A 21,163-nucleotide genomic window follows, 5' to 3' on the forward strand; every position below is an offset into this window, starting at 1 on the left:
AAAACCTGGCCTCCACCGATGTGATGCTATTTATGGTTGTTATTTATCCTACTTCACGGATTAAAGGATGGCCACAGTTCTTTCCCGTTTCTCCCATCCCCAGGAGGTATGTATATCCCCACTGTTTGAATCCAGGCTGCTCTTGTCACTGGCCTTGACCGAGAGAATGTTCTGGAAATGATTCTGTGTAGCTCTCAAGGCCGGGCCTTGAGACACCTACAGCTTCTGCTCTTGCCCCTTTTGGAGTATTCTCTTCTGGAAGACAGCTGCCATGTAGAAGTCCAACTACTCTGCACCTACCATGCTGTGAGGACACTTAGGTCTCCTGAAGGGAGAGAGGCGACATAGAGGATCACTGAAACGCCAGAATGGGAGGCAACAGAATGTCAGTGAAGCCATCTTGGACTTTCGAGGGCTGCCCATCTTGGACTTTCGGAAGCTCATCTTGGACTATGAGCTGAAAGCAGCTGAGTGAAGGACGAAGCAACACCACACGAGGCAGAAGAAACTGCCAGCCAAACCCTGCCCAAATTCCTGACCCACAGATTCATGAGCAAATAAGACGGTTGTTATTTTAAACCACTAATGTTTGGGGACTGTTTATTACATTGCAATAGATAACCCAAACACACACTTATGTCATTCATGTATTTTTATTGCAGAAAATTACTGCATTTGATTAAAGCGCCTCTCTAGACCTCACCGAGGGTGTTACGTAGTATATGGTTGTGTATACTTTACATTAAAAAAAAAAGTTTTTAAATGTTAATTTATTTAAAAAAATTTTTTTTAACGTTTATTTATTTTTGAGACAGAGAGAGACAGAGCATGAACGGGGGAGGAGCAGAGAGAGAGGGAGACACAGAATCGGAAGCAGGCTCCAGGCTCTGAGCTGTCAGCACAGAGCTCCACGCGGGGCTCGAACTCACAGACCGCGAGATCATGACCTGAGCCAAAGTCGGAGGCTCAACTGACTGAGCCACCCAGGCGCCCCAATTTTACCTTTTTAAGTTTAAAAAAATCTGAAGTTTGAAATCCACCTGGCCCCAAGAGGTTTTTTTTTTTTTTTGAGAAGGAATTGTCCTTTGTATTACAGAAATAGAGTTGTCTAGACTTCCTTCCTGTCTTCCTGCATTCACTAAATGTCATGCGTGATGTTGTAGATTGTTTCCCAGCCATTTCAGTCATGTACCTGATTTCCCTCAGCTGCATTGCCAGTTTCTCTGAACCAGTAGCTATCCAACTAAAGTACGCATCCGTCTCTTGGAGGACCTGTTCAAACCCAACTTCTTGGGTTTTGTCCTCAGAGTTTCTGACTCAATGGGTCTAGGGTGGGACTTGAGAACTTGCATTTCTCCCAAATTCCTAGGTGAGAGAACCATTGCTCTAGGGGAGAGTGCCTTATTCTTTGTTGCATTTGTTGCATTTGTTGCATTTACGCACCAGCGCAAGGTGCTTAGCAAATGCTCATGGCTGGAAGTTCTCCAAAGCTTCGTCTTTATAACTTAGCTTTTGAAGCCTTAGCTTTTGCTCCCTGAGGTCTTCCTGACTAGGCCCTAGACTTAAAAGAAAGAAATTCCTTGTTTTGTTTTATTAGATTTAGTTTTTGCTTTCTTCTTACCTGATAGGACCTGGTGAATAAAATGTCCCTTCTGACCTCTTGTTTAACCTGTCTTGGAGCAGATCAGAAGGAATGCCTTTCCTGTGACCTGGAAGCAATCCTCTATTTGTGACCAAATTATTATTCCTTTCTTTTTTGGTGGTTTCTGAATAAAATACGTTTCTTGCCAGCCTTTCACAAAACAGGAGGAGGGACCACTCAGAAGATGTGTTTGGCAAACATCTATCAAAGCCTGCATTTTACAGATGGCACCACTGAGGCCCAGAGAGGTGCAGCCACTGGCTCGTGGTCACAGAGCTGAGAAATGCAGGTGCCACGTCGCAGTTCAGGTCTAGCTTGACCCTGTAAACGGGGCGCTCGCATCCCCTCCCCCATCCCAGGAAAGCACGCCCGTTTATCCTACACTTCGCTTTGCACAACCCACACTTTCCAAGCTTTTTTTTTTTTTTTTTTTGGACATTTCCTTCCGAGGGTGACGGGACGGCCACGCTGATTGGTCTTGACCAGGGACCCCAAACAACTAGCCGTCACCTAGACTCCACGGATCCCCGTAGAGCCACTGCGAGCGCCTGGAAGCGTCTCGCCCTGCCCTCGAAGCCCAGCGATTAAGTCGGTTCCTCAAATTGTTCCCGACCGGAGGAGCAGGAAATAACACCCGCCTTTGGTGGCGGCCACAGCGGGAGGGGGAAAAGTTCAGGCCTCTCCCGGGCAGTCGCAGAGGCCTCCCATCAATCTCGGGTCTAAGGTCCGGCCGGGCCCGGGTTCCGGCCGCTCTTTCTGGCACTCGAGTCACCACCCGACCTCCGGCCTCGGTCGTCGCTAGGGGCCCGGCTTTCCCCGGGGCCGCTCAGCCCCCGCGCGGCCGCCAGGTGGAAGAAGACAGGTCAGCGGGGCTGCGCGCGCCAGGGGGCGGGGCGTGGCGGCGGCCGGGATCCCCGCGCCCTCTCCTCCGCGCCGCCCGCCCGGCTGCCCGCCTCGCGGCCCCGGCCGCGACCGGCGCCCATCCGGCCGCGCGGTCCCCAGCAACAGGTGAAGAGGCCGCCGACCCGCGGCGCCTCTGCGGGGCGGTCCTTCTCCCTCCCGCCTCGCGCCCGCCCCTCTCCACGCCCCCTCCCCTCCTCCCGGCCTCCGCCGCGGCGCTCGGCGGCCCGGCGGTCTCCCCTGGCGCCGTCTCCTTCTCCTCCCGGGCCCCAGCGCAGCCCGAGAGCCCCGCGCCGCGGAGCGAGGGGCGCCGAGCGCTCGCACGACACGCGCCGCGGCGCGACCGGCCCCGGGGGGCGCCCCCCGGCGCGCCTCCCTCCTCGCGCCCGCCGCGCTCCCCTCCCCCGCCGCCGGCGGCCCCCGGGCTCCGGGCCGCGCGTCCGGCCCCCGACGCGCTGGGGGTCTCTGGGGAGGGGCCGGCCCCGCCGAGAGGCGCGGCGATGGAGGAGCCGCAGCGCGCCCGCTCGCATACCGTCACCACCACTGCCAGCTCCTTCGCCGAGAACTTCTCCACGAGCAGCAGCAGCTTCGCGTACGACCGGGAGTTCCTCCGCACCCTGCCCGGGCTCCTCATCGTGGCGGAGATCGTGAGTGCCGCGCGCGCGGGGGGCGGGGGAGGCTCCGGGGGGCCCGCGCGCGGTGCCTCCGCCGACCGCCTGCCCGGGACGCCTTTCGCGCGGGCTCGCCTTCTCCCCGGCGTGCGAAATCCGGAGACCACCGCTCTGAGCGAGGTCGGATCACCTTGCGCGCCTGAGCCGCGGGATGTCTGCTTGCTGGGTCCCGTCGGGGGTCGTGCCGGGTCTTGGGAGCAGGGCGCTCGGTGGGCGTTCGTTCGGTTTGGGTTCACGAGTGTCACGGACACCTGATGCCTTCCTTACCTGATCTCCAGGTGGATGGCCTCCTCCCTGAAAGCAAAGCCTTCCAGAACTCAGGGAGAGGAGAGGACTTTTTTCTTCGCCTACTTCTCTCCCCGGTGTTAAAATTGAGGTGAATTAAGAAACTTGTACCGAGAAAAATATGAGGGCCTCGACCCCGTTGGGGACCGGAAGGTCTCCTGCAGGGTGCTGTGCACCTCCTGGGCTCAGCGCAGTCCTGGGGAGGAGGGCTGGCGTGCGCATTCTCCTCTTGACCGGACATGGAGGCCGAGAGGTCTAGTGATTTTTTCCAAGTCCCAGCCAGTCCTTCTTGGCTGGAGGGAGCCCTGTTACCAGCCGGTGGTGGCCACTGTTTCACCATGTGCCAGGGCCTCCTCAAGACCTTTAGTTGGCCTTGTGCCCTCATGCAGGCCACACAGCAGCCCTATCCTGTGTGCAATTATTATCCTATTTTGCAAGAGAAGAAATTGAGGCACAGAGAGGGGAAGTCCAGGGCGTGTGTGGGGGGGGGGGGGGTGTCTGGACTATGATTCAACCCTGGGCCTGGCACTCTCCAGGGCCCTGCGCTTAACTGCCAAGGAGCATCCTTCCCAGCCGCCTACCCTTTCCACCCGATCTCACACACATTCATTGGAAATGTGTGGAGTTGAAATCTAGCTTGTGTGGGTTTGGAGAATGGGAGCCATGGTGGTATAGAAGTGGCTGAAGACCCAGATGGTTCTCTGAGAAGCCCCCGACAGAACCTGGGTACATCAGGTAGCTGACTTGCTCCTCCAGCGTCTCAGGCCCCGCCCCAGATGGACAGAATCGATGCCAATGCACGTAAAGTTTGCACAGTGTTGTCTGGGCTCATCCCCCAGCTAGTTCCCTTCGCTGGTATTGAGGACATCAGGAGACCCAATTAAAAACACACACACACACACACACACACACACAACAACGAAGGTATTGGAATCACCTTGCAGGGCCTGGCTTATAGGAATTCGGCAAATATTTGCTGTGTGCGTTAAGTAGTTGGCAACTTCCTTGCTCCAGCAGAGCAAACAGAAACTGAAGTCGGAGATGGGGGCTTCTACCTGGGGGTGGATCTGGACCCGGCACGAAGTAAAATGCCTCTTGTTTTTGACTGGTGATCCATATGCTCTGTGTTCCACGCTTTTTCGGAAAATAGCAAAGCGAAGGACACAATGCAAATGGCCCATAGTCCTGCCAGTAGAAATAACCACTGTTGATATTTTGACATGTGTCTTTTAAAATGTCAATAAATTTAAAAAAAATTTAACGTTTTATTTTCTTTTTAAATTAAAAAAATTGTTTTAATATTTATTTTTGAGAGAGAGAGAGAGAGAGAGAGAGAGAGAGAGAGAGAGAGACAGAGCACAAGCGGGGGAGGGGCAGACAGAGAGGGAGACACAGAATCCGAAGCAGGCTCCAGGCTCTGAGCTGTCAGCGCAGAGCCTGACAGGGGGCTCAAACCCACGAACGGTGGGATCGTAACCTGAGCCCAAGTTGGACGCTCAGCCGACTGAGCCACCCAGGCGCCCCTCAGTAAATGTTTTGAAAGATGGAAACACATGTAAGAAAAATTACCCTTACCACTCCAATAGTTCAATTTTGGTTTTTGACAACTATGCACGTTTTAAGGAATAAAATAGTCTTAGAATTAGAAGTTTGCCCCACTGTCTTCATACCTAGAGGTGCTCACTTTCAAATCTCTTAGAGCCCTAAATAACATATTTATACTGCTGTTCCTTGATTCACCCCCCCCTCCCCCCGTTGTAGGTGTTGTCTTTCGACTTCCCCCTCTGAGACATGTGGCTCTAACACTCTCAGACCACCTCCTAGATATCCCATCCCACCCCCCTATTATACATATACTCTTTCTGTCTCCTACTATATTTTGGGTTAAATCAATACCCATTGTTGACCTTAGGACACCATAAACACTGTTCACAGCCCAGCCACCGAGTAGTCTGTGAGCACTTTTCGTTTCCTGCCTAATTTGTTTCCTTCTCTTTTTCCATGTCTTCTTTCTCTAACTGTTTAGTCACTAATTTTACCTTAATTGTCTAAATCTCTTATCAGGAAACTGAGAGACATCGGGATTCTATCAAGGTCATCTCATGGCCAAATCCTCTCTGGGAACTCTGACCTCCTCCCACCTGTCCTGCTCATTTGGGCACAGCTGGCATCATGGGATTTCCTGCAGTATCACCATGGGGAGTCTTTGTCTCCACTTCTCTCCAACACTGGGTCCCCTGCTTCTCCTGACCGCTGTCCTTCTCCGTTTTGCCTCACTTCTAGTGGGGGGACCACACAGACTTTAGTAGTTTCCTTAGAAAGGATGCATGTATGTGTCGAGATTTACATCTTTCAAAATGTCTTGATTTGAGGGGCACCTGGGTGGCTCAGTCTTTAAGCATCTGACTTCGGCTCAGGTCATGGTCTCACAGTTTGTGAGTTCGAGCCCCACATCGGGCTCCCTGCTGTCAGCGCAGAGCCTGCTTTGGATCTATTCCCCTCTCTCTGTCCCTCCCCCGATTGTGCTCTCTCTCTTAAAAAAAAAAAAAAAAAAAAAGTCTTGATTTGACTGTTACACATAATTAATAGTTTGACTGGTAAAGAATGTTAGATTGTAAATTGTTTTCCTTCAAAATTTTGAGTGTTCCTCCATTATCATTTAACTATTCTGATTCCTGTTTCCATAAATTTCTATTCCTCATCCTTTTTTTCCTTTCCTTTCTGGAAGCCTATAGGACCTTTGTCCCAAGAGATCTATAAGATCCCAGAAATGTGCCTTCATCTGAGTCCATTTTCTCCCATTATACTGAGGACCTACCTGGTGTGTTCTCTCAATCAGGAAAACTCATGTATGTGTAAGGGGATTTTTTAAAATTATTTTTTACCTTTCCGTTTTGTTTTTTTTCTGAAACTCCTTGTACACTTTTTTTTTCTATGCATGCATTTTCTTATAATCTATCTCATGAGTTCATGATATGCTGTGTTCACTTGCCATACTGTAAACGTTTCTCAGGATCTTGGATCTCTCAGTTATCACAGCGTTCTGTTGCAAGGAAATGTCGTCTTTGATTTCCTCTGTTTTCTATATTAAAACTAACATGTTCCTGGGTTTCACCAGTATAGGTAGTGCCATAGCACTCTTCCTTCTTTGTCCCTCTTCCCACATTTATCCAGTGATTTTCTCAAGGGAAGGTTTCTTTAAGTAGAATTGTGTGTCAAAGAGGACTCACATTTAAGGGCTTTGTTACATATTCTGAAATTCTCTTTCTGCAAAGTTCTGCTGGTTTAAATTACTATCAGTAGTGTGAGCCTATTAAGCTAAAAATACTTTTTTAATACTCTCTGAAATAAAATAGGTGAAGAATCACTTAAATGATATATGCTAATCTAAGGTACTTTTTTTTTGTTCATGTTGTAACGTCTAAATCGGGATGTGGCTTACTGTGGATGGTTTCTTGGAGGTAATGCCATATGGTACCACCGATTCTTTATGGAGGGAAGCAGCTCTCAAACTATTGGCCTTCCCAGCCCTGAGACTAAGATAGACGTGCACCCAGAAAAATGTTACTTTCTGCCATGGAAAAAAAAACAAATACTGAGACAAATAATTGCTAAGATTACTTAGTAACTACTTAAAATTACTAAGAATTACTTAGATTCTGACTTCCCTGCTGGAACCTAGGAGAAATGAAATAATAGAGAACAAAACACAGTGTTTCCTCAAATCTGTTGTCAAAATCGCTAGCCCTCGTTTTCCCACAGGAGTGAGTGGTGGTAGCTAACCTACTCAAACACTTTGGGCAGTGCCTATGTAACCTTCTGTTGAAACCAAATTGTGGCTGTTTCCTTCCGTTTAAAGTTTTACAACAAGCTAGAAGCAATCCAGTACTTGACCTGTGACTTGTCGGATGCTCTGATCTTATAACAATTACAAGTACTTGAAGAATTAACTCAGAAGCTGAGTTAATTGTACCCTTCCTGTTATTGGTGACTTCAGAATGAATTACAGCATCCGTGGAATAATGTTAGGTCACCTGTCATATACTTACGGTCATGAGCAGACTTAGGTGGGGAAAGATGAATAGTTTACTGAGAGCTGGAATCAAATTATTCTATCCTGTTGAGTTCTTATTAAAAAAAAAGTGAGGGGCGCCTGGGTGGCTCAGTCGGTTGAGCATCCGACTACAGCTCAGGTCATGATCTCGCGTTCTGTGAGTTCAAGCCCTGCATCAGGCTCTGTGCTGACAGCTGGGAGCCTGGAGCCTGCTTCGGATTCTGTGTCTCCCTCTCTCTCTGACCCTCCCCCCGTTCATGCTCTGTCTCTCTCTGTCTCAAAAATAAATAAATGTTTAAAAAAAATTAAAAAGTGAACATAGTTTCCTTTTCAGAAAACAATGCCTAGTCTTTGTAGAAAAAATAGAAAAATGTAGGTAAGTAAAGAAAACCCCATGTAATTTTTTGCCCCCATGGTGGTTCTTAACAGGCATGGTACTACCCCATGCCTAGGATTTTTTTTTTTAATTTTGGTTATTGTAATATTTGAAGCTTCTACTAGTTTCCTGGGGGGTCAGGGTTGCTAAATGTCCTGACGTTCATGGGACAGTTCCCTACGATGAAGAGTTGCTTTACCAATTGCCAGCAGCACCACTGTTAAGGAACTTTGAGTGAACTACTATTTAAATTTTTTTTTAATGTTTATTCATTTTCGAGAGACGAGTGCGAGTGGGGGAGGAGCAGAGAGAGAGGGAGACACAGAATCTGAAGCAGGTTCCAGGCTCTGAGCTGTCAGCACACAGCCCGATGCAAGGCTCGAACTCCTGAACCGTGAGATCATGACCTGAGCCGAAGTCAGACACTTAACTGACAGAGCCCCCCAGGCACCCCTGAGTGAACCATCATTTAGCACTGAATAAACCATTCCAGAATTTTTCAAGTCGTTCTGTATTATTATCTATCTGTAATTTTTTAAATGCAGTCACTTGTAAACTATTCTTTTTGTTTACCGCTGTGGCCACCTGTGCTGGCTATCTCCCATTTGTCTCTCAGAGCCACTCTCCACCCCTCTCTGTTCTCCACCCTAAAGGCTGATTTCCACGGACTGTCTCGAGGGGCTCCCCTCTGATATTTCACTGCAGTCATCCAGGGGTGGCACCCGTAGGAGGCTGTGGGGTGAGAGGAGAGCAGGCTCCGGGTATTCAGTCCCTGGGATTCCTAAGTGCTGGCTCTTAGCAGGTTGACCGTGTCCCTCCATGGAAGGCGGGCTATCTGGCCACCTTGCCACACAGCTATTTTCGCTGGCTCTGATCGCTGTTCACTCCCAGCTGCTTACCATTGCCAGGCACTGTGCTATCACTGTGGTTTTCCGGCACCCTGCTTTATAAATAATGCCTTTACTAAACTCCATTCAGATTACCCAATCTGAAAGTGCCCAGTGCCCTGCTGAGACCTGATAAATTACCTTTTCCTCATTAATAATTAATTTCTTATGACATTCTCTTTTTTTATGGGTCTATCTTATGACATTCTTTTTTTTTAAATTTTTTTAACGTTTATTTATTTTTGAGACAGAGAGAGCATGAACGGGGGTGGGTCATAGAGAGAGGGAGACACAGAATCCGAAACAGGCTCCAGGCTCTGAGCTGTCAGCACAAAGCCCGACGCGGGGCTCGAACTCACGGACCGTGATATCCTGACCTGAGCCGAAGTCAGACGCTTAACCAACTGAGCCACCCAGGCGCCCCTCTTATGACATTCTTAATGGCCACATAGTATTCCATAAATGTCCAACTCCTACTATTCAGTTTATGTTTCTTTCCTTTAAAACTGTGACAAACTTCCTTTATACTAACTCCTCCTGGTTGTTCTTTAATATTTTCTAAGGATGAGTACTTAGAACTGAATTAAAAGGTCTATGCATTTTCTTTAAAGTCGAGTTTTTTGAGGTATACGGTAAAATTCACCCTTTTTAGTGTAGAGTTCTATGAGTTTTAGCATACGCCTTTTTAAGAAGTGGCTTTATGGAGATATATCATAAAACTGACCCTTTTAAAGTATACAACGCAAGGATTTGTAGGATACTTACAGAGTTGTACAACTGTTTTAGAATACTTTTATTACCTCAGAAGGAAACCTATTAGCAGTTACTTCCTATTCGTCCCTTCTCTCACCCCTCAGTAACCACTAGTCTGCTTTCTGTCTACACTTGTCAACATTCTGTCTACTAGGCTACATTTGTCTCTTCTGGACACTTCATAAAAATGGCCCTACAATATGTAGTCCTTTCTGTCTGGTTTCTTTTACTTAGCATAATGTTTCCAGTGGTCATCCATGCTTATAGTATGTATCAGGACTTCATTCCTTTTACTAACACATAATATTCCATTGTAGTGTGTGTGTGTATATATATGATTTTGTTTATGCATCAACCGATGAACATCTGGGCTGCTTCCACATTTTGACTATTGCACATAATGCCGCTATGAGCCTTCATGTACAAGTTTTTTTGGAGACATATGTTTTCACTTCTCTTGGGCACTTATGTAGGATTGGAATGGCTGGGTCATATGGTAACTCTTTGTTAAATATTTTGAGGCACTGCTAGACTATTTCCAAAGTGGCTGCACTACACTGCAATCCCACCAGCAATCTGAGTTCCAATTTCTCTACATCCTCATTAAGATTTTTTATTTTCTGTCTTTAACTCTGGCCATCCTACAGGGTGTGAAGTGGTATCTCATTGTGATTTTTGTTTGTATTTCTTTTTTTTTTTTTTAATGTTTATTTATTGGGGGGGCAGTTGAGAGAGAGAGAAAGAGAATCACAAGAAGGCTCCATGCTTAGTGCCAAGCCCAGTGCGGGGCTCAGTCCCACAAACCATGAGATCATGACCTGAGCTGAAACTAAGAGTCAGAGGCTCAACTGACTGAGCCACCCAGGTGCCCCTGGTTTGTATTTCTGTAATGACTAATGATGTTGAGTAGCTCTTCATATGCTTATTGTTCATTTGTATGCCTTCTTTGGAGAGATGTTTATTCAAATCCTTTGCCATTTAAAAAAAATTATTTTATTATTGAGTTGTAAGAGCTCTTTACATATTCAGGATACAAGTCTCTTATCAGATATATTATTTGCAAATATTTTTCTTCCATTCTGTGGGTTGTCTTTTCACTTTATGTGATGGTGTCCTTTGAAGTACAAAGATTCTTAATTTGATAAAGTCACACACACACACACACACACACACACACACACACACACACACTATGGCTTATGCTTTGGATATTGTATCTAAGAAGACTTTGCTTAATCCAAGGTCATGAAGATTTACTTTTGTTTACTCCTAAAAGTTGAATAGTTTTTTCTTACCTTTGAGTCTGTGATGCATTTTGAGTTAATTTTTTTTCTTTTAAGGTTTATTTTTATTTATTTTGAGAGAGAGAGAGAGAGAGAGAGAGCGAGAGAGCAAGCAAGCAAGCAAGGGAGGGGTAAAGAGAGAGGGAGACAGAGAATTCCCAATCAGATTCTGCATCGTCAGCATGGAGCCTCCTGTGGGGCTCAAACCCATGAACTATATGATCATGACCTGAGCTGAAATCAACAGTTGGATGCTTGGGGCACCTGGGTGCCTCAGTCAGTTGAGCATCTGACTTTGGCTCAGGTCATGATCTCGCAGTTTGTGAGTTCAAGCCCCATGTTGGGCTCTGTGCTGAGAGCTCAGAGCCTGGAGCCTGCTTCAGATTCTGTGTCTCCCTCTCTCTCTGCCCTTCCCATGCTCATGCTCTGTCTATCTCTCTCTCTCTCAAAAATAAATAAACATTGAAAAAAAAAGAGTTGGGTGCTCAACCAGTTGAGCCACCCAGGTGCCTGGAGTTAATTTTTGTATATAGTGTGAGGCAGGGGTCTAAGCTGATTCTTTTCCATATGGATATCTAATTGTCCCAACACCATTTGTTGAAAAGACTGTTTTTCTCCCATTGAATTGTCTTGGCACCCTTGTCAAAAATCAAATGTAATATAAGGGTTTATTTCTGGATACTCAGTTCTATTTCATTGATCTCCATGTCCTTATGGCAGCACCACACTGTATTGATTACTCTATCTTTGTAGAACATTTTGAAATCAGAAGTTGTGAGGATACCAAGTTTTTTCTTTTCTCAAAATTGTTTTTTGGCTATGAGTTCCTTGCATTTCTGTATGGATTTTAGTATCAGTTTGTCAATGTTTGCAAAAAGGGGTAGCTGACATTTCAACATGCATTGTGTCAAATGGGGGATATTGCCGTCTTAACAAAATTAAATTTTCCAATTCGTGAATATAGGATGTCTTTCCATTTAATTAGGTTTTCTCTCATTTCATTCACAAATGTTTTGTAGTTTTCAGGACACGTGTCTTATATTTCTTTTAAATTTATTCATATATTCAAATATATATTCAAATATTTTCAATATATTTCCAATATATTCCAATATTATTCAAATATTTTATTCTTTTTGATATTTTATTCTTTTGATTCTTTTTGAGAAATGGAATTACTTTCTTAATTTCACTTTCAGACTGTTCATTGTTAGATCACAGAAATGCAATTGAGTTCTGTGTCCTTGACCTTGTATCCTACAATTTTGATGACCTCCTTTATTAGTTCTAATAGTTTTTTGTGGTTTGACATATGTGTATTTAAGACTTTTGATACAGCTGCCAAGTGGTACAGAAAAGTGTACACGAATTTACATTTCTTCTAGTGGTGTTTTAGTGTGCAACAGGGTCTGTTCTTGCAAATACTCAAACCTTCTTTTAACGTTCGCCAGTTTTGTTGGACTGGGAGATACTCAAAATGATAAAAACTAGTTTGGCATGGACATCCCTAGTCAGAACATCAGCTGATATTTAGGGGAGCCTTGGACATGTGAAAAAGAACAAATTGTTTTTTTGTCTTTTGTTTTTTAAGTTTATTTATTTTGAGAGAGAGAGAGTGCCTGTGGGGGAGGGGCAGAGAGAGAGGAAGAGAGAGACTCCCAAGCGATCGCAGGTGCTGAGCTGGATGTGGGGCTCCATCTCATGAACTGTGAAATCATGACCTCAGCCAAAATCAAGAGTTGGATGCTGAAAGGACTGAGCCACCCGGGTACCCCAGAACGAATTGTTTTTATTTGCATTTCCATGATTATCAAAGTTGAATATTTTCTTTTTTCTTTTTTTTTTTTTATTTTTTTAACGTTTATTTATTTTTGAGACAGAGAGAGACAGAGCATGAATGGGGGAGGGTCAGAGAGAGGGAGACAGAATCTGAAACAGGCTCCAGGCTCTGAGCTGTCAGCACAGAACCCGATGCGGGGCTCGAACTCATGGACCGCGAGATCATGACCTGAGCCGAAGTCGGCCGCTTAACCGACTGAGCCACCAGGCGCCCCCAAAGTTGAATATTTTCAATATGCTCATTAGCCATTTATTTCTTCCTTTGGCAACTGCTTGCTTTTTCTTCATTTAAAACATGGGGCTCTTTCTTTCTTTAAAAAATGTTGTGACGATATAAAAGAGAGAGAAAACTGAAATGAAAATTACCTCCCAGGAGAGAAATAAGATTGGTTTGGGGAATGTGTTTGAATGGGATGTTTGCTTTGTAACCGTTTTGTCTTTTTATAAGTTTACATTTTTTTAGAATGAGAATATATTTATAAGTTAATGGAATTAAAGAATCTTGCAGCAAAGGAATAAGTGTTCATTGTAAAGATAAACTTCAGACCATTTATGTATAGAATGAAAACTTAAAAGTCTCTGCTGCCTCACATCTTTGACTCCCTCCCTCATCTACCCACATGCCTTGGTGTACTTACCATTCACATTTCTCCCAGACCTTTTTCTGTATATGTCAGATACATAGTATGACCCACATATGTGGATGAACATACTACATATATTCCACAGCTATTTTTTATCTACTAATATCTTGGGGCACTTGGGTAGCTCGGTTGGTTGAGCGTCCAACTCTTGATTTCTACTCAGGCCATGATCCCAGGGTTGTGGGATTAAGCCCTACATCAGGCTCCACGTTCAGCTCAGATTCTCTCTCTCTCTTCCTCTGCCCCTCTCCCCCATTTGTGCTCTCTCTCTCTCTCTAAAATAAAGAAAATAATATCTTGATGTTTTTCTATGTTTCGTCTTTGTCGATTTATAATTTTCCTATACACTATGGGTATTAATTTTTTCTGTCACTTGTTACATATCAATCATGCCATTTGTATCAAAATAAGTTTCTAATTTGCATGAAATCTAAACTGTTATCTTTATTTCGCCTTCTGGGGTTCACCTTGCTTAAACATGGTTTCCCTACCCCCAGGATTATACAAATATTTGAAGAAATTATAGGATAATTTTTTTAAGTGTTAACTGTATTTACCATCTTAAGCTCTAAGTTCTTTTTGTGTGTATAAGGTAAGAATGTGATTTCACTTTTTTTCCCCGAATGGATATGTAGTTGTCTTACCATTAATCATATCATATTCCCATATATGTGTAACTGTTTCTTGACCCTATTCTCTTCAATTTCTCAGTCAATTCCAAACCTTTTTAATTACTGTAAGCTTCATCATGTATTTTAATATCCAGTAGAGTAAGTCCTACAAATTTTTATGTTTCTTTGCTATTTTTGTATACTTCAACTAACACAAGTGATTTTCAGAATCGGTGTTTCTTAAACCCCATTACAACTTCGATTGAGTTGCATTAAATTTATAAATTAATTTGATAATATAATTATGTATAAATTAATATAATTAATTATAATTAGTGCTATAAGTTAATATGATATTGAATCTTATCACCTAGGAATATTGTGTCTCTCTATTTATTTGGGTCAGTTTATGCTTTTGAAGTCCTAAGTTTTTTTCCAATGAATCTTATGTATTATTAGAATTAAGAATTCTCAATTTTTTAAATTTGTTTTTTATTTACATCCAAGTTAGTTAGCATATATGGAATTCTCAGTTTTTTTACAGCTTATTTATATATTTTGAGAGAGAGAGAGTGCATGCGAGAACATGAATGGGGGAGGGGCAGAGAGCGAGGGAGAGCATCCGAAGCAGGCTCCTCGCTGTTAGCACAGAGCCGAATGTGGGGCTGTATCTTATGAACTGCAGGATCATGACCTGAGCCGAAATCAAGAATCGGATGCTTAACTGACTGAGCCCCCCAGGCACCCTCGAATTCTCAATTTTTGATAGGGGAGATTTGTCAAAATGAATTGGATTTATCAATTTCTGATTATTTGTGGTTTTATAAGGAAGCTCTTATTTTTCTTATTTTAATCTTGTGTGTAGCCATCTTATTTGAGGTACTAGTTCTAATAGTTTTATTTATTTTATAAGTAAATTGTAGTGGTATCTGTAAATAAGGGTTGTTTTTATTTTCCTTTTTATACATATATATATATATTTTTTTTTTTTCATTATTGCATAGGTTGGGACTACCAGTATATTGCTGAGTGATTGGGATGATATGAGTATCCTTGGCTAGCTCAAAACTTTCAGTGGGATGTTTCCAATGTACTAATTGTAGTACAGATTTAACTATAGGTCCTGATAGATATTCTTTGTTGAGTTAAGGGAAGTTTACTTGTACCTATTTTAATCAAGAATGATTGTTGAATTTAGAAGATAGGATTTGGGGTGAGGAGCGTTTATTGATGTGATCATCCAGGGTTTTGTTTCCCTTAATTTGCTAATGGGGTGAAATATATTAGGAAAACTATTGTTGAATTGTCCCTGTGATCTTGGAATACATCTCTACTTAGTTATAATGTATTCCTTTAATAGTCTAGTGTATTTTAAGACTTTCTTTATTCTTGAATTTAATTTGTTAATATTATATCTGAGAAGCTGTTTCTATGCTCATATGTAAGACCAACCTTTTTGATTCTTTTGCTGTGATATTTTGTCTACTTTTTTGGCTAACATTTGTTATGTTCTGGTCTCTTTATTTTATTTTTTTAAATGTTTATTTTTGAGAGAAAGAGAGAGCAGGGGAGGGGCAGGGAGGGAGGGAGACACAGAATCCAAAGCAGTCTTCAGGCTCCGAGCTGTCAGCACACACACCCCAATGCGGGGCTCGAACTCAAGAACCTTGAGATCGTGACCTGAGCCGAAGTCGGACACTCAACTGGCTGAGTCACCCAGGCACCCCAGCATCCAGTGCTTTTAATAAGAGACCTGATGGTCTGGTAGACCCTAGGCAGACCTGTTAGGTTCCTTGTCCATTTCCTGATTGTGCGCTCCCACAGACTCAGCTGCAGTCTGGCCTTGCATGAAGTGACTTGCATGTTGTATTACCCAATGTAGAAAGATGTGGAATGTAGAAAGATGGCCTTGGTGGTGTAGCAAGAAATTGTAGATGGAATGTTGTTTTATTGGGATGAAATAGTTTGTGAAAGGTAGTTTTTCAACCATACGCAGTAATTAAAGTGGAGCTTCAGGTTGTTGTGGGTGGGAGTAAAAGAAGATGGTTAAACCCTTCCTTGGAGTTTCCTGACTACTGGTGAGGTCTCTCCCTGGGCAGACAGGATGCTGGACCCCAATCTGGGATTGATTGAGAAGACCTGAAGTCCCTCTTCCAGGACAGCTCTAGCCTAATGTCCCCTGGTGTTCCCTGCTGAGAATATGTCCTTTGCAAATCTACTGCAGAATATAACATTTATAATATTTAAGTCAGAGGGCTTGTTTGCTGCAGGCTATAAACCCACTGCTCTGTGGGAATAATGTTCTCATTTCCTCTGAGCAACCAAATGGTGTTTTAAATCTCCCTAGAAGCTTTTGGAATTTTCTATCTTTAGAGATCTGTAGAGGTCATGTACTTTAACACTATGTGTCTAGAAAGGCATTCTTTATTCGTCCTCAGCCTTCATTGGACCCTATGTAACTAATATCCAAATTGATCTTCAGCACAGAGAAATTTTTATTTTGTATTTCCTGCATCTGTTCTGTTTTCTCCTTCCAAAAAATCTTTATTCAGTCTAGAAGTTGCAGGAGAGATTAAACTGTCTTTGGTATCTTTTCAGTTTTTTTTCCCCCAAACTTTTCTTCTCTTTGTTCTTTTGTAGAATTTTAGAGAAATAACATTTCCAGCCCAAATTCAGATTTTTTGTTGAGTATGGGTTTTTTTGGCATATATAAACACGCATCTATCTATATATACACGCATCTATCTATCTATCTATTAACATTTATTCATTTTAGAGAGACGGAGCATGAGTGGGGGAGGGGCAGAGAGAAAGGAAAACACAGAATCTGAAGCAGGCTCCAGGCTCTGAGCTGTCAGCACAGAGCCCAGAGCGCCATGTGGGGCCCGAACTCACGAACCCCAAGACCATGACCTGAGCTGAAGTCGGATGCTTAACCAACTAAGCCACCCAGGCGCCTCTTGGCTTTGATATGTTTAATTCCCAACAGTTCGTCATTCTTTTTACTTTGTAGCCTGATCGCTTCTTCTTTTTATTGAATCATTTTAAGAAACTTTAGTATATTTAAACTTTGCTTGCAGAGAGACCACTTCTGCTTGTTGAGTCTGTTGGCCCCTTACATGGCTGATTTCCTCCATCATTTGGTGATTCATGATTGTTTGTAATTGTAGATGAGATGGCTGAGAGTGTTTGCTCAGTGTGAGTGACAATGCCTGTACCCCTGGCAGTGAACACAGGTTTTCATCACATGACCTGTATCTAGTGGGTTTGGTTTTGTGTCGTTTCCAGAGGAAGAGAAACATTAATTGGGCAAAGAGAGGATATCAGGAAAGAGTGTAGCTGCGTGGACTTTTCTCTGAGGTGTGCATGTAGCCTGTTGAAGCATCTGGCAGTCTTGAAACTTTGTCTTGAGGGCTATTTCCAGAAGTAACTGCTGGAGGAAATAGGGGAGAGGTTGATTAACTTGGCAGCTTCTTATTCTTTAAACTCATCCTTGGCAAATTACCCTAGACCTATTCCTTCTCCCACTTCTCTTGTTACCTCTAGTCTGGACTTTTCGGAGGGTCTGTTTGGAAGGGCACCTTTTCGATGGGTCCTCTGTTTTCCTTTTCAGAGCCAAAGGCTAGAAACTCCATTGTTTGTCATCGGTTTTCCCACGTCCCTCCCAGGGATCCTGCACTGCTCTATCTAGACTGCCCCACCGCTGCTCTATTTACCTTTTCAGCACTACTCTGTATTTTTAAATTATTTGTGGGGTGGTTTTTTGTTTTTTTTTGTTTTTTTGTCCATGAGATTTAGGGATAAAGAGGTAAACATACAGATCTGGTCAGCTACCTTGGAAGAGACGTTCAGCTGTTTTGTTATTCACTTACAGGTATTTTTTTTAATTTAAAAAAAAAAGTTTATTTTGGAGAGAGAGACAGAGCATGAGTGGGGGAGGGGCAGAGAGAGGGAGACACAGAATGTGAAGCAGGCTCCAGGCTCTAAGATGTCAGCATAGAGCCTGATGTGGAGCTCGAACCCACGAACCGTGAGATCATGATCGGAGCCAAAGTCAAGAGTTGGGAGTTTAACTAACTGGGCCACCCAGGCATCCCCACTTATAGGGGTTTTTTTTTTAATGTTTATTTATTTTTGAGAGAGAAAGATGGGGTGCAAGTGGCAGAGGAACAGAGAGAGAGGGAGACACAGAATCCAAAGCAGGCTCCAGGCTCTGAGCTGACAGCATAGAGCCTGACACGGGGCTCCAACTCACAAACCGTGAGATCGTGACCTGAGCCAAAGTCAGGCGCTTAACCGACTGTGTTACCCAGGTGCCCCTATAGGTATTTTTAACATACAGACGGAATATTGACCTTCTTTCTGTATTGCAAATATTTTTCCAGACTATCATGCTGTAGTTTTATTTATGATGATTTTATTTGTAAAAACCAAAGTTTATCCTCAAATCTATTCATCTTATTTTTCCTCACATTTAACATCGTGCTTAGAAGTTTGTACCTTACTAACAAACTAAATATCATTAAGACATTAGTATTTAACCTATCATTTTCTGTGCTCACTTTGATGGTACATACACTAGCCTGTTTTCTTCTTTTAGTAATTCTTAATATTTAACCTTCATACTGAAATTTATTGTAGCAGAAGGTATAAATTTGAGCTCTTTGTTTTCAAATATCAGTTGTCCCAACATGATATATTACCAACTATTTTTCATTCACTAATGTGGTTTGCTTCATTTGTTTCATTTACTTAATTCTTGTATCTTTTTGGGTTCAACTCTGTACTTTCTAGTCTATTCCGGTCTTTGTTCTCATGTTTCAACATGCTTTAGTTCTAGGATATATCTTAACATCTGATCAAGTAAACCACCCCAGACATAACTTATAGAATTTTGTTAAGTCATACACTGCTGTGTCCCCTGTCTTCTGTCAAATGGTATTGGCTTTTGATTGGCTTTTGATTGCATGGATTAATTTTGAGGCAAGGGATTCACATTACTTGAGTTCCTGAGAAGAAAACTCCTCAACCATCAAATTTGTGTTGGATATTTATTGTGTGCCAGAATCTGTGTTTGCCATTTAGAATATCGTGGTAAATAGTACCTTTCTATTTTTATTCAAACAGCTGATCAATGACAGGATGTAAGATATACAAAGAAAAATATGCTTAGGGAGATGCCAAAAGGTAGTTTAAAATTTCAGATTTTCAAATTTGAGCTGCAATTCAAAGGGCATTTTATTCCTTGTAGGCCTCTGTTACTCATTTCACAAATCTAAAATTTAACAGATGCAAAGTATAGTTTCTTTTTTTGGCCAAGATTTATGACTAGAACTATTCCCAGAAAGGTAGTAGCACTTCCCCCTAGACGAATATTTTACCTGTAACTTTCATTTAAAACTAAGTGAATTTTCACTTTTATTATCTCAGTTGATATTCAGTCAGCCCAGGGTTGGGGGAATCCCTTCTTTTGTTGGCATTCCTAGTTGATTTGAGAAAACAGTTCCTAGGTTACACATGAGTGGGTCCACCACACTTGTTGAGTTCAAGATGAAACAAACCTCCCCTGATTGCTTCTCCCTCGTCTGTACCCACCCATCAGGTTCATGGTAACCTGTCCAGTAGAATCTCCCTTCTGTGGGAAAGCAGGATATCCATTGTCTTGGTCACAGTTCAGTTGCAGATGACAATATCCACGCTGGCTGGTTGAAGCAGCAAGATTTAACTGGCTTCCAAAAATTTTGGTAGGGCTGGAAGAGCAGGCTCTAAGCTAAGCTTCCAGCAAAACCTTTCCGAATCACACTGAGGAACTCCCCTATCGTGGGCAGAAAGGCCAAGAAGTAGGGTTTACTCTCAGAACTGCTGGATCCTGGGCCTCCACTGCTTCCAGTGCGATACATGGCCCAAATGTCTGCTCCAAATGTCCGTTGGTCTCTCAACACTGGGAAGCAAGGGATGGGACCCTGGGATTTCAGTATAGATGCCACAGACAGTCCACTCCTTGGTTGACTTTGCAATGGGAATACAGAAGCAGCCAAGGCATGTGTAGCCCCATGATGTTGTCTTTTGCTTTCTAAGCCTCGGATGAGTGCGTCTGCCAAAGCTACATCATGTGTGGAACCTGGGCTATAGACTGGTTTCCAGCCTCTGGTGAGCGGGAAGGCGTGTGCTGCAAGGGGCACGAAGTGGAGCTGAGTGGATCCACGTGCCGTGCTTATCACGGCCACTTTCGTTGGACTCTACTAGGCTCATTGTGTTGGAAGTGAAAGACCTGTGATTTTTCATACTTCTAGGACACTCTAAGGGCTTACCCTTTTTTAATTTAGACATGCATTCCATTTCTAGCTGTGTGACCTTGCACAACTGGCCTGATATTTCCTGAACTTCCATCTCTAATAATGAGAAGGGTGATGATGACTTCATAATTAGCAGAAGAGAAAATGAGCTAAAATACATGTAAGCCCTGTCCCAGAGGTAAACACTAGTTTATTTCTTGGCTACATATTGATTTCTTTCTTTCCTCTTTTCTCAGTAGATGCAGAGTATGTAGATTAATCCCACTTGGACAGGGCTGCATTGAGAATGAATGGCCTTGTCTTAGCTCCTAGGATTTTTTTGTGCACCCAGTGATGAGCATGAACGTAGAATTTAGCTTCTGTGGTACGTACTGAGGTTAGGGATACGATGATACTTCTAACTAAAGAAAGCTTAAGGCTACAGTAAGAACCACAAGGCCCTGCTTATTTTAACTTTTAACACGGTCAGTTACTTAGACTGTGAAAGATTAGGAGAATGGCCTAGGCACAGTTATGAACGATGCCAGCTTCGTAGGTGCAGTGGAAACATTTCATCAATTTATGTTCCTGTGTAAACGCTATTCAAAGAAGGTCTAAAAAGCTATGGGGTAGGTCAGCTTTCCGGAGGTCTGGGTTTAATGGCCTGTTTTGGAAAAACATGCAAAAGTCTAACCTTCTTATCTTGCCTTACGCTTTCCTTCATCTTTCCAAAACCTAATTATAAGTGGTGCCACTTTCTGGAGGGAAAATAATTCAGAGGAGAAAGACCTCTTTGTTGTTGATTTATAACCCACCTTGTTTCCAGAAGGGGCTTGATGTGGGACAGACATCTTTATTTTTTTTTTTTTAACGTTTATTTATTTTTGAGACAGAGAGAGACAGAGCATGAACAGGGGAGGGGCAGAGAGAGAGGGAGACACAG

At 43.3% G+C, this 21,163-nt stretch overlaps 1 protein-coding gene across 1 annotated transcript in view; it reads left to right on the top strand.

Moving 5' to 3' along the window:
• The first annotated feature begins 2,593 nt into the window (after positions 1-2,593).
• The window catches only part of CMTM8 (CKLF like MARVEL transmembrane domain containing 8), a 106,405-nt gene continuing 87,835 nt past the window's right edge, over positions 2,594-21,163 (top strand). The window contains exon 1 of the mRNA XM_027040845.2: positions 2,594-3,189. Coding sequence (XP_026896646.1) covers positions 3,043-3,189 — 147 coding nt within the window. The 5' untranslated portion in view covers positions 2,594-3,042. The remainder of the gene's footprint in view (positions 3,190-21,163) is intronic.

The sequence above is a fragment of the Acinonyx jubatus genome, chromosome C2 (assembly GCF_027475565.1).
Source record: "Acinonyx jubatus isolate Ajub_Pintada_27869175 chromosome C2, VMU_Ajub_asm_v1.0, whole genome shotgun sequence".
Lineage (NCBI taxonomy): Eukaryota > Metazoa > Chordata > Mammalia > Carnivora > Felidae > Acinonyx > Acinonyx jubatus.